Genomic DNA, 14443 nt, shown 5'->3' with positions numbered 1-14443 from the left:
TGTGGATATGAACCAAATCAGTTATCTGCAAAGGAAGTGCTTGGAACATGATTATCTGCATGTACATAAAAACCCTGCCTGAGGTCTAACACGTTCACCTGGAGATTTTGTGTCTCAAGAGTGTTTGCTTGTTTTTTATTTTAACATATAAAGGGTAGTAAAGTGTGTGCTGATGTTATAGAAAAATATACCGAAGTAAGTGTAGTTTGTATACATGTAGCTGGGTTGCAGTGTGTTAAGTGTTTATATTGGCAATACCCTATGCACAGAAGGAGAGAAGTAATCCTCTACTTGAAGATCTAAGGGTATGTGAAACCTCCCTGGGCTTGTAACTACACTTGTCTCCCTCCTGCTGGTAATTCCTGACCCTGGGCAGGATCTTCTTCCACACTCACCAGCTACTCGTCCTGAAGAGCAGCAGCCAGGTGGGGCAGCAGGCGAATGGGGAGAGGTGAGGGAGTCAAAGAAGGTGGTTAGAAACGTGGAGAACAGGGATCAGAATATAAGGAAATGGAACAGAGCAGAATTATGCTTGGCCCACCTCAAATATTTCAACGGTGGACATTAATCTGTCCAACATATTTATCTGTTGTATCTGTGTCCCCTCTAATTATTTTTCCATTATTCATTTCATTTGATTTGTTGTTTATTTTCTTGGTAGATATAGTACATAGAGACCTAAAACTGGAAAACATCATGGTTAAAAGCAGCTTTACTGATGATAACAATGAAATGAACTTAAACATAAAGGTAAGTATTAGAAATGGTGGTAAATATTTGCCTATAAACAGTTTGATAACTAAGTGATAAAGCACATCCTCTTTTTAGACACATTTTGGAAGCTTTGAGCAGCCAGAAAACAAGTGGCTGGGGCTAAAAAAATTAAAAAAAAAATTCACAAAAGAGGTTGTAACTGACAAGAATAACTTTGCAAGTTAAGTGGTACTGTTGAATTTTTTTAAAGTACATAGTCATTTGGATAGTTCTAAATCATTAGTTAATAGCAAGCAAACAGATGCTCTGAATTCTAATTAATTTCAAAATTATGCCTGGTAATTTGATGTAAATGTGTTACAGATTTAGAAAAAACACACCTTGGCTGTGCCTCTGATACTAAATTAATGCTAAAGTTTGCATTTCTCACTGAAAATCTTCCTGGGTATTAATATTTATATCCCAAGCACAATTAACGTGCCAAGTGTTTATTCTTGAAGATTTTATTCAAATTAAGTGTTCCTTAATGTCAAATAAATGATAAGATACATTATTTATTACTTAGCACTTTAATAGTGGCTGCTTTCAAAATATATGAATGCGTTAATTTAGGAACAAAATGTCTGTGGCTAATGCGCTCTGTTGCAGATGCTAAATCCCTGTAATTTAAGTAGGTTTAACAGCATTGTTGTTTTACCTGAGTAAATGTTCTTGAATATTTACATCATAAACTCTGCGAAGGCAGAAATTGTGTATGCCCTATTCACTGTTGGTACTCGGAGTAATGCCTGAAACATAGTATGTGCTCAATTAATATTTGGTGACTGAGGGAATAAATGCTCTCCAAAGAACTGAATTGGATCGTGAAAGCTTTTGTTTATTTGACATCTGTATAGATTTTCTGTGGAGAAAGATATGTGTCATAGTGCTCCAGGTGGGATAATTGAGAAAACTCCTGGGGAAGTTGATTAATCTATTTAGAAGAACAGTGATATCACCTGTTGACAGGAACATTTTCTTACTCTGTAAGGTACTGGAAACTTTGCATTCAGTGTCTATGGACCAACAGCCCATCTTTGGTTGTGTGATCAATAAATGTGCCTGTTTTTCTGCTTTCAGCCCAAGGCTGTTCCAACTTGGGAGACAAGACCAAGGGCACATACTGAATATTTAATAACCACATGTTTAATGACCAGGTTTAGAACTGAGCCGAAAGACTGCAGTTGCAGCAGCAGGCCTCCAGTGTATTTGTATTATACTGTATTTTTTTCCTGTTAATTTGCTTCTTGTAGTTTCTAATAGTGTAGTTTTAATTAGTACACTCTAGAAACAAAAAGGAAATAACAAAGAAAAGATGGTATTTACCAGAGATAATGTTTTTTAAATAATTACAAAAGGGGGGAGTTTCTGCTAAAAAGGATAGTGATTTGCATTTATAACAGTGCTTTAAACAGAAACATAGCTTGAGGTTCAGAAAAGTAGGTAATAAACATAACAAGGCTGGACTGAATCTTACAGTGAAAAACTTCTTAAAAATAACTTCTATTTGAAAAAAGTTAAATGCCTTCTCTCAAGATGCCACTTGCTATGTTGAGCTGGTGAATTGGGTCAGTAGGAACGAACTGTCAGCATTCTGGGTGTTTTCTCAAGATCTGAGGAGCCCAGCTTCTCTCCATCAAGTCTCTTCTTCACAGAGGGGGTGGGTGGGGAGGGAAAGCAGGCTCCTCCATCTTCAGGGACCCCTGAATTACATGCAGTCACAAAACCCAGCCTTCAGTGTTGGACTCTGGGACAGGAGCGCGGGTGACTGAGCTTCTCCTTCTAGGTGACGGATTTTGGGTTAGCGGTGAAGAAGCATGGCGGGAGCGAGGCCATGCTGCAGACCACGTGCGGGACTCCTATCTACATGGGTAAGTCAGGAGGCTTTAAATGGTCTGGATTTTTTAAAATTAAAATGTAGAATGAGTAATGTGGATTAAAACTTGAGCAATTTGATTTTGCTGTCATGACTTAATGGTCCTGATCGAGCTACTTTTTCTTTTATTAGGTCAAATAATTTCAGTTGTTTTAGCATTTTTCTTATAGCTTTGACCTTCAAAGATGGTAGTCTTTATGGTTTCTCTGGGCTCTTGTTATCATTTTTTATTTCTTTAAGTAATACCCCAAGCTTAATTACTGTTTTTGTTAGTTCATGCTAAAATCATGTGTGTTTTGCTTCTTCCATTTTTTATTCAATTTCATTGCCATCAAATAGTTTTTCATAAAGAATACGGATTAAATATATTTGTAAAACAATTTTCCATTTTTTCTAAATGTGATTTTAACAACTTTCCTAAAGTCTAACTTAAATACCATAAAAAAGGTGCCATTCAGTGATTTTTCATACGTTCGCAGAGTTGTGCAACCATCACCACAATCCAGTTTCAGAACAATCCTACCCCAAAAAGTTGCCTCATGCCTCTTTGCACTCAGTCTCATGCCCATCCCAAACCCAGGTAACCACTAATCTTTTTGTCGCTCTAGATTTACCTTTTCTGAGCATTCCCTGCAAACGGGACTGCACAGTATGTAGTCTTTTATGCCTGGCTCCTTTCCCCTGGTGTCGTGTCTTTGAGGTCCAGCCTTGTTGTAGAATGGGGCTGGAGGCTGTTCCTTTACACTGCTGAGCAGTTGTCCACTGCATGGATGTGCCCCAGTTCGTCCATCCATTTGTTAGTTGATGGTCAGGGGGTTTGTTTCCAGTTTGGGGCTATTAGGAATAATGCTGTTATGAACATTCATGTACAAGTATTTCTGTGGCCATATTGTTTTGTTTTCTTTGTGTAGCTTCCTAGGAGTGAAATTGCTGGGTTACGTATTACTTATGTTTAAAATTTTAAGAAACTGCCAAATGATTTTGCGAAGTGGCTGCAACATTTTACTATCTGCTAGCAATGTATAAGGGTTTTCGATTCTTCACATCCTCGCTGACACGATACGGCCTGTCTTTTTAAGTTACGGCCATTCTAGTGGGTATGAAGTAGTATCCCATTGTGGTTTTAATTTGCGTCACCCTAACTATATTAATGGCTTTTTAAAATGTTGAGCCATCCTTGCACTTTTGGGTTTAACCCCATTTGGTTTAATACACTGCTGTATTCAGTTTGTCACCGCTTTATTTAGGAGCTGTGAGAGCAGCTTGCTTTCTTTTGTGCTGCCCTTGTCTTTTTTGATGTTAGGGTTATGTTTGCCTCATTTAAAAAATAAAACACTTTCACTTTTTATATGCTCATGAACCATTTAGGTAGTAGAAATTATCTACGCATTAGTTTGATGAAATTTCCTCTTAAAATATTTGGTCCTGATACCCTTTGGGGGAATGAAGTTTCTATTATATTTTCAACTTATTCTAGGTTATTCAAGTTTTTCACATCGTTTTGAATCATTTTTATAATTTATGTTTTTTAGAAAATTGTTTGTTACATTGAGATTTTACATTTTATTAACATAAATATGCAGATATATTCACTTGCAATTTTCAGATTCTCCTGTGTATTTGTGGTTATCTCCCCCTGTTGGTCCCTAATGTTTTTTAGGAAGGCAGCACTATGATGCAATATTGGTAATGTGGCCTCTGAGATCACCTGCCTAACTCAGGATTTCAGCTCTGTCACTCACTATCTGATTAATCCTAGGCAAATAACTGCTTTTGTCACAATTTCTACATCATATAATAGGGATTATGCTGCTCATTTATCAAAAAAATTTTCCGTATCTTCTTTGTGTCAGACACTGGTCCAGATATTGGGAATACAACAGTGAACAAAACATAAAAATGTCATGCTGGCAAAAACCTTAAACGAGATAAAGAAGTAAAATATCTGGTACATCAGAGAAAAGTGCTAAGGGAGAAAAATAAAACAGGGAAAGGAGAGGATGTATTTAAAGTAGTAATAATAATGCCTTGTCAGGCTGGCAGGAGAATTAAATGGGAAATGTCTGTAAAGTGATTAGTACAGTGCCTGGCTCGTGGGGCTCAGTTTTAGCTCTTGTGCTAATACTGATCATTTTTTTCTTGATCAAATTTGTTAGCGGTTAGGCCAGTTTATTGTGATTTCAAAGAATCAGCCCAAGTCTAATGTTATTTGGGTTGCTTTTTCATTAATTTTTGCTTTTATCTTTCTGAATTCCTTTTTTTCTACTTTCTTTTGGTTTTTAACTTCCTAACCTAAATGTTTATTTGTTTTCAGCCTTCTTGTTTTCTAATAAATGCATTTAAGGTTATGTATTTTCCTCTGAGTACTTCTTTGACCATTTCTTTTGCTATAGTGCCCAAATTATATCGACTGTTTCTTTTTTAAAATATTTTTATTGTTGACCCTATTACAGATGTCCCCCGTTTCTCCCCCCTTTACTCACTTCTACCCGGCCCCTGCCCTCTGCCTCTGGCCTTCACCACACTGTTGTCTCTGTCCATTGGCGATGCATATATGTTCTTTGGCCAGCTTTAGTTTTAGTCTTCCTCTTTAGTTCAAGAATTATTTAGAAATGCTTTTAGAATTTTCCAGGTGGTTATGATGTGTTTGCTGTTCATGTGAATGTGTGATAGTTTTCCTAGCCTTTTGGTTTTTCTGTCTGGTTTTCCTCATTGTAGAGGGCAATTGTGACCTAAGGCTCTACCAGCTTTTAGGAATTTTCTTTATGATTGAACACATGATTGTTTCTGTAAATGTTGCATTGCGTATTTAGAAGTATGTATATTCCTGGTTTGTTGAGCATAAAAATTTCTCTGTATTCGTGTTTATAAAATCAAATGTGATACCATACCTTTGTGATTTAAACTTTCCATGTTGTTAATTTAATTTTGCTTGCTGCTTCTCTTGGTTTCTCAGAGAGAAAGTTATTAAAGTCACCCACCAAGATAGGGCTTTAGAAATTCTTTTTTTCTTCTAGTAGATTTATTAAAAAATCTACTTTACTGAAATATAATCTGCATACAACAAAATGTATAAATATTAAGTGTAAAGTTCGATGAGTTTTGAGAAATGCATATCCTTATATAATCACTACCCTAAAGAAGATACACAACTGTCACTCCAGAAAGTCCCTTTGTCTCCCATCCAGACTCCAACAGCCACTAATGATTTCTATCACCACAGCTTAGTTTTGCTTGTCTAGAACTTGATATAAATAGAATCATACAGTATATATTCTTTTGTCTGTTTTCTTCTGTCCCGTATAATGATTAATGCTTTTTAGACATGTTAGTAGTTTCTTTTATTTTGTTGAGGCATACACTGACTTCATTAGTTTTTTGCCTACTCGATGCATAAAGTTTCTAAATTGTTTTATCTTATTTAGGAAAAGGCTACTTTAGATTCTGTTCATATCCTCCTGTTGGCAAAAGACATCTGGTCTGTAGTTATATGGGGAAAATATATCCAAGCACCCTGAGTTTTATGCCTGCTTATTAGTTGTCTACACTGATAACAAGTGAGAGAACAAGAGAGAAGACAGATGGTTTGTAGAGCTTTGCTGACTTTCTAAATGGCTCCTTGGCACAGTTGCTCTGGCCTCTGCCCCCCTGTGAGAGCTGTGATGACAGTGCGGTAGAAATGCCCCTGGTAATTAAGATGCCTCTGAAAGATGAGCGCCCGGATTCGGGCCCCGCTGTGTGTGAGCACCTGTGTGCAGATTCTTCGTGGACGCTAATCCCAGGATTTGCCCTTGTCAGAGACACGTGGCCAGGAAGCAACTTCAGTGATTCCATAAAGATTTAAGTAGAGCTAAAGAATACGAGTAATTGCTTAGAGGAAAATATTAATTAGCAATTTTCAATGATTTGGACATGAATTATTCATCTGTTAATTATCTATAGTTAAGCCTTTTCTCATTCTTTCTTCTGTTTAGTTTTTAACTTTGTGGTTGCTTTTTAGCCCCTTTAACAAAGGAAGAGGAAATAAAATTTCATTTGCTTTTAGTAGTTGTAAAAGGTGTGGGTGGCCCTGGCCCGGGTGGCTCAGTGGCTAGTGCGTCAGCCCTCCGACTGAAGGGTCCCAGGCTTGATTCCCGGTCAGGGGCACGTTCCTTGGCTGCAGGCTCGCTCCGGCCCTGGGCGGGGCGTGTGCGGGACGCAGGCGTGTGCAGGACGCAGCCAGTCCGTGTGTCTCTCATAGAGACGCCTCTCCCTCCCTCTCTCTCTCCCTCCCTCTCTCTCCCTCCCTCCCTCCCTCCCTCTCTCTCTCCCCTCTCCCTCCCTCCCTTCCACTCTCTCTGAAAAGCAATGGAAAAACTATCCTCCGGTGAGGGTTAAAAAAAAAAGGGGGTGTGTGCATGTAGGTGAGGGAGATTGAAACTGTCCTAAATAAAAACACCTTTGTAACTTTAGGCAAATCACTTAATATACTGAAACTTAAGTTTCCTCACTGACAAAGTGAGTCAGATGCCTGATACCTATCCCACAAAATGCTTAACATAATTAATGTAAATACCGTAACTTATACAAAGGCGTATTATAAATGTTAAAGTTCTATTGAAATATATACATATCTTTTATTTTTATATTTATAGCTGTTCTATTCTCCCTTTTTCCTTAAAGAAAGATATTTGATTCCTTACTGTAGAGGTACAGTAGACATATTCCTGAAATATCATACGTGACTTTCTTAAAAACCAGCCATTATAAAAATCTAATCATTAAAAAATGTGCTACCTTAAAGTTAAAAAAAAAAAGTTCTGCTTTGAAAGATTGTTTAAAGGAGCCCTATTGTGAACACAGTGTAAAGTCAGAAGCAGTCGGGGAGTCGGGAGTGCTGTGACTAATTGGCTTCTTGATCCAGTTATGTCACAGGAACTCTCTCTTTGTCTCAGTTTTTTCATTTAGGAAACACGAAAAATAATTCTCATTCTGTCATAGGAGTGCTGTGATTTTATTATTATTTTACTAAAGTGACTTATAACCATTTATCTTAGTTTCTCAGTGAATCCAGATTTTCACATCCTGGGCTTGCTTTAAATTATATCCACGTATTTAATTCTATTTTTGTAAAGAACCGAGACACTGTTGTCTTCTACTGTAACTCCACGATCTTCACAAAACCATTTCTCAATGATTCCAGAGGAGTGGAGAGTAGCCGTCCATTTCCACAGTTTGTGCAGTCGTTCCGTTACAAGTTAAATGACAGGAGTGAGGATACGGCGACATCAGTGGTTAGGCCCGTGCGGTATTCATTTAACATCTGCTGTTGGTTCTCTTTTTCCCTGTGGGGGAGTACATTACAGCACATCAGCACATTTCTCAGGCTTTGTGTTTAGGCATTTAAAAGTCATTGATTGTATTATTAAAACTGTTTTGTTTCTGCTTGTTTGGCAGCCCCTGAAGTGATCAATGCCCACGACTACAGCCAACAGTGTGACATTTGGAGCATAGGTGTCATCATGTACATGTTGTAAGTAGCCCGATAAATGTGCAGTTAAAAATGAATGAATCATTTCTAACAGTAGAATCATGCAGATTTTTTTAAAATTTATTTTTTAGTCCTCATCAGAGGACATATTTTTCCCCCCATTGCTTTTCAGAGAGTGGAAGGGAAAGGGGGGGGGAGGGGAGGGAGGAACATCAGTGTGAGAGAGAGACATCGATTGGTTGCCTCCTGCACACTCCCCAGCTGGGGCCCAGGATGGAGCCTGCAGCTGAGGTACCTGCCCTTGGTCTGAATCGAACCCAGGACCCTTCAGTCCACAGGCCAATGCTCTAACCATTGAGCAAAACCAGCTATGGCAAATCATGCAGATTTTAAATTAAAACTAAACAATATAGTTTTTAAAAAGCGACTGGAAAAACAATTGGGAAGTCACTCTAAAAGCTCTCTTATTCATTGTCAGGTACATAGATTAGGTATTCTTTTTAATACTATAAATTTATAACTTTCAGCTTTGCTTTTTCCTGATCTGCAAATGCTACAATGCACTGTATGATCAGAGCCAAGTGAAAAACTTGCTGTAAAACTTCCCCGATCCACCCGGCCGGGTGTGGCTCAGAGGTTGAGCGTCGACCTAGGATCCAGGTGATCAGGGTTCGATTCCCAGTCAGGGCACATACCCGGGTTGCGGGCTCGGTCCCCATTTGGGGGCATGCAGGAGGTGGGGGTGTGCAGGAGGCAGCCAATCAATGATTCTCTCATCATTGATGTTTCTATCTCCCTCTCCCTCCCTCTCTCTGAAATCAATAAAGATATATTTTTTAAAAAACAAACAAAACTTCCCCGATCCTTTGCTACAAACCAAGCTTCTTTGTATTTTCTCGAGGGATTCACGCAGAGCCCAACAGGTAGAGGAGGTTCTGGGACCTGGTACTAGAGCCGCCCTATGGAGAGGCAGGTGTGACGGGTGGACACTAACCAGACAGAGGTTCCGCCCAGAATCCCTGTATCTCATGCTTCTGGGTCTTGGCTTATGTAGTTCCTTCTGCCTAGAATCTTCTCTTTCTTCTCTACTGACCTCTCTCCTGGATGTGCCCAGGTCAAACGTTAGCGCCTTATATTTCCCTAACACCTACTCTACCTCGGCAGAGTTACTGCATTCATTATGTATACTTTCCCAGGGGATTTAAGGTAACATAGAAAAATGCGTGCAAAACAGCAACATTGAAAGAAAAACAAAATAATAAAATAAGAATATTTAACCAGGAAGGTTTGCACGTGTGTAAATTTGATAGAATTCATTGTTCGCTTCTCTGTGTTCTCCTAGCCTGTTTAAAAACTAGATTATAATATTGTAATATAATTATCGTATTATGTATATTGCATCTATTTTCCTGGCTCTAAATTCCATGAAGGACAGACATCTTATTCATCTCTGCATCCCTGGTGTCTGGTACGATAGTTGGCATGTCGTCAGTGCTCAATATGTTTGTTAAATTGAATTAAAGTGAATTTTCTAAGAGGTGTTCTGAAAAGTTAGTGACCATAGTTCTGCCTCTTGGTGAATATGAACATTTTTCTGTTGATGCAACATTAGTTTTACGGTCATATTGAAGATTTCCTGCGTACTGCCTCTTCAGATCATTTCTAAGCATTGACATCACAGTGGGCTCATTTTCGTAGTTCCGTGTAATGGGATACACAGGCAGAGGGAATGGGACGATGTGGTCACAGCTGTAACTGCTTAGAGTGCATAGAGTGTAAATGTATTCACAAAGTTTTGAGCATTGTTTTGTGCTAGTTAGAATCGTGTCATAAAAATTCTAAACCTTAGTCTTTAATTAAAAATATGACCATTTTAACTTAGTGTTTTATACTCCCAAGACTTTCTAGACAACACAAGTTGAATATATATGTAATCGAATATTACACAATTCATGTGTTTGCTGCCTTCTTAGTTTGAAGTTGGTGTTAAGGAAAGTGATAGGGTATTAATATGTTAACATTTTTTCTCTTTCTTCAAGACATAATTTTAATTTTTCTGCTTCAGAGCATGGCTGCATAGCATCACAAATGACACCTTTTTTCCTTTACAGTAGACTCTCACTTAGCTAATCAGAGCCTATTCATTAGTCTGCCTGAGCCCAGTGGTCTTATAGATAATTTCCTTCACCAAGGGCACAAACATATTACCTTCTCCAGGGGGGTTATTTTCTTGTTTATCAGTTACTCCTGATTTATTTCTACTTAATTGGACAATGATAACATACTTCCTCAAGGTGAAATCAACATAAATACTCTTTATGTGTATATCCTCTGCTGCTTTGATTCCTATGAATGCAACAGAAAATAATAGGGAAGCTATAAGAGGCATTTTTCATGTCTTGGGTTTCCTTTTCTGGATGTGCAGAAAATTGCTATCATAAAATTTCACATGCTGCTGATTGACCAACCATTAGATACATTCTTGTGTAAGTAAAATTGCAAAGGACAGAAAAAATGGAATTTTAAAAACATAGCCCTTGAGCTATAGTTGCTTGCTAGTCAGGCAGTGCAGGGGCAGCTAAGAAATTGGTAAATGTGCACGTCCCTGGTTATTAACAGGCTCAATGAGCTGGGCTTTTGCTGGCCTATGCTTATTACCTATAGGTAGTAATTGTCCATAAGACCATTTTTCTGGCTTTTAAAAAAGTGCATTTTAAAAGTAAATAATAGTGAGGCAAGTAAGATCAGAGAGAGGGGGGTCAGAATGAGCTGAAGAAGTAAAAAGTATTAAAGTGAGAATTTGTGGAACCATTCGGTAAATACCTCTCTCTTAACAAGAACCTGTTGGTAAATGAAAAGCTTCATTGTCCAGCCCAGTTTGATAACCTACTAGGATGAAAACAACTCCCCCCCCCCAGGAAAATCATCGTCATCATTTTCATGCACAATATTTATCAAACTTAGACTTATTCGGAAAATGTTCATGGGAAAGATTTTTAAAGAACTTAAAGAAAAATAGCTAAAAATTCCATAGAAACTTCCATGCCTGTTAGAGGCCTGCAGACCATGTCCGTAAGCACACAATGGACCAGCATGGGGGGTCCAATGGAGTTGCACCATTTTATTTGTTCAGCGACAAAGCGGAAAAATACAATCTTGAGAGTCAACCAATAAACACAGAGCTGCCTCTGTGCTGAGTCCAGGCCCTGCTTCTGTCTGGTCACCACTGGGAGAGTCTGGTCGTCGCACACAGCGTTGCCCTCAGGAGTCGGGCTGACAGTGGTGGGGATGGCTAACATTTGTTGAGAGTGACCATGAACTGAACTCGACTTTGAAGCCTGTCTCTGTGGGTTTGGGCTGGATTATCTACTGAAGCACAGGCTTGCCATGCTCTTCGTGAGTACAGCACAGTTTACCCTTTTAAAAGATTCTAATGCCACATCGTTCCTCTACTCTAAAATGTGCAAACAAGCTCATGACTAGACAGACTGCTCGTGGTTTCACTGATGTTGGTCTTATGTACGCTCAGCTTTCACCCTTTCAGACCGAGGGATCAAATCGTCTCCATCTCATTTTTCTCATCCAGACCCTCTTCATTTTGTAGACTATTTTTGAAGAGTTGTGGTCATTTTAATGAATTTTTTTTAGCTTTGACTCAGAGCCTATAGACATTCCCAGGGTTATCCTAGGGTTAGTCTTACTAACATTTGTATAGTATTTTACCGTGGGTAAAACTCTTACATGGCCATTGAGACTCTGATAACTCTCATTAGACTCTGATAACTCAGTATATTTTCCCACAAGTTTAGTTTGGATCATGTACCTTAGGCATTGCATTACCCTTGCTCACAATAAAGGGTATCTCCTCCATTGTCTGCAGCTATTACCGTGTATACACCTTCCTGTATTTTAACCCCATTTAGGCTTAGTGTTTCTCTACCTGGAAGAGGTTTGGGTCATTTTCAGATCTGGAGGTTTCAATGTATATAAGCGCCTAGCACTGATCTCACAAAACCCCTCTGCTTCCATTCCATATCCAGAGAGGCACCGCCTCTTCCTGTATGTATGCTGGGTGCCACTGAGTTGGCGCCGACTCCTGGAGACCCTGTGCGTGAGTGATGTCTGCGATGTCCTGTCCCCAACAGCCCTGCTCAGCTCCTGTAGACTCATGCCTATGGCTTCTTTCACAGAGTCAGTTCATTTCATATTTAGTTCCCCTCTTTTCCTGCTGCCTTCAATTTTTCCAAGCATTTGTTGTCTTTCACAAAGAACCCTGTCTCTCTTAATGTGTCCCAAGTAGGACAGCTTCAGGTTTGTCACTTTTGCCATCAGCATTGTGTCAGGCTTAGTTTGCTCGAGGACCCATTTGCTCACCTTTCTGGCAGTGCAGAGTATCCATCGAGGTCTTGTCCAACATATTCCCAGTGAATCATGCTTTTCCCTGTCAGCCTTCTTCACTGTCCAACTTTCATATCCGTGCACAGCGACTGGGAATTTGAGGGCGTCGATGACCTTAGCCTTGGTCTCTCATGACACATCTTTGCTCTTGATGATCTTTCCTGATTCTTCCATTGCTGCCCTTTAAAGTCCCCGTCTTCTCTTGATTTCTTGGCTGCAGTCTCCATTATTTTTTAATGTTTTAATTATTTTTTAAATTTTTATTGAGTTTATTGGGGTGACATTGGTTAATAAAATTATATAGGTTTTAGGTGTAGTCTCCATTTGAATTGATGACTGAACCAAGGTAAGCAAAATGTTGAAGTGTCTTCGTCACTTCATTTCTGTCCTTCTTAAATATGAAGCACTACTACTTCCAAGTCCTGTGGAAACTTAATTTTTAATAGCCTTATTTTTATTTAAAACAATCTAAAGAGAATGATTGCCTTTGTTGCAGGTTGTGTGGAGAAGCACCCTTTCTGGCAGGCTCGGAAGAGAGGCTTTTTGAGTTGATAAGAAAGGGAGAACTGCACTTCAGTGGTCTGATTTGGGACTCCATAAGTGACTGTGGTAATACAGATCTGTTATCATTTATTAAAGCAAATACACGCAACATAAGAAAGTTTGCTAGTAATTCAAGTACTGTAAATATCTGTTTAGTCATTAATTTACTTGTGGAAATAATACTATTTACTTGTGGAAATAGTACCGTCTTCACTGATACAGTCAAAACTTCCAACCAGAACAGAAAATACATAGTAAAAACTGGGGAGGAAATTTGCTGATTATCTAGTTAATTTTTACCATAGAATATAAACCTGGTAATCCAGGCAATAAAACCTCACTATAAGTCTTAAACTTTATTTCTTAGCCATTTATACTGATGATATTTCTTTTATAATTTGAATCTTTTTTTCATGTCATACAGACCTAATTCTAAAGAAATGGGAAGTTATATGCTATTAATTGTAGTTAAGATAAATAAGATACTCAGGATTTTCCTTTATTTGCAGCTAAAAGCGTTTTGAAACAGCTCATGAAAGTCGACCCTGCTCACAGAATCACAGCTAAGGAGCTGCTCGATAACCAGTGGATTACAGTAAGTACAGCAGTACTTGCGTTTATTCTTTCGGCCGTTCTACCATTGCTTATTTCTTTTCGTTTGCCTTGTAGCTTATATATAGTTGTTTTAAACAATAGTCAATTTGTCTCATCTTCTGACAAGTTTAAAAATTATTGAGTCTTGATACATTTCTGAAATGGGTATTTTCAAACTGTTAAAACCGTGACCACAGTTGTTGATATATGTTTATGGAGGTTTAAATGAACTTTGCTTTGCTTCATGTCATGAAGTCATCAAGTCCAGTAGAATAGAGCTGAGAAGTGTCCATTATTAATGCTGCGGAATATTGAAGAGTCCCTAGAGTTTAGTGATATGAAGCACTGGAACCATCCACTTCTCCTCAACTCTTTGGATGCAGAGAATATTATGGGACTCAGAAAAGCCAGTGCCTCCCAAGAGTGGCTAGCTTGAAGTCTCGAGTAATTATTCATTTACATATTGCTTTTCCCCCATTGGACTGCGTTCCTTGAGCAGAGACCCTCTATCTTAACTGATCTTTGTATTCCTGTACCCAAACGTTACCTGGTCACAACAGGAACTTTGGAAGAAGCTGCTACTTAGCTCTCAATATTTATTCTCTTTGTCTTCTATGGTAATGAAGATTTTTACTTTTAGCTGGAAACATTGCTGTCTAGTGTTCTTTGCTAGTTATCCTGTCTTTGCTAGTTATTGTGATCGTCAATGAGATCTGAGTGGAACTAGATGCAGTTTCTGGGAAGTGTCCTTAAATAGAGGGGCTATGACATTCCTCATGCCTATCTTCTTTCCTGGTGACTGGAATACA

The 14443-nt window shown here is 38.6% G+C and overlaps 1 protein-coding gene across 7 annotated transcripts in view; it reads left to right on the top strand.

Moving 5' to 3' along the window:
- The window catches only part of STK33 (serine/threonine kinase 33), a 137665-nt gene that overhangs the window by 83587 nt on the left and 39635 nt on the right, over nucleotides 1–14443 (top strand). For all 7 annotated transcript variants that reach the window (XM_081154231.1, XM_081154233.1, XM_081154227.1 and 4 more), the window contains 5 exons: nucleotides 662–750; nucleotides 2540–2624; nucleotides 8066–8141; nucleotides 12994–13106; nucleotides 13550–13635. In XM_081154231.1, the coding sequence (XP_081010357.1) occupies nucleotides 662–750; nucleotides 2540–2624; nucleotides 8066–8141; nucleotides 12994–13106; nucleotides 13550–13635 (449 nt within the window). The remainder of the gene's footprint in view (nucleotides 1–661; nucleotides 751–2539; nucleotides 2625–8065; nucleotides 8142–12993; nucleotides 13107–13549; nucleotides 13636–14443) is intronic.

Source organism: Miniopterus schreibersii, assembly GCF_964146895.1.
Source record: "Miniopterus schreibersii genome assembly, chromosome: 12".
Taxonomy (NCBI): Eukaryota; Metazoa; Chordata; class Mammalia; order Chiroptera; family Miniopteridae; genus Miniopterus; species Miniopterus schreibersii.
The sequence above is the reverse complement of the archived record's forward strand: the minus strand, read 5'-3'. Positions and strand labels throughout refer to the sequence as shown.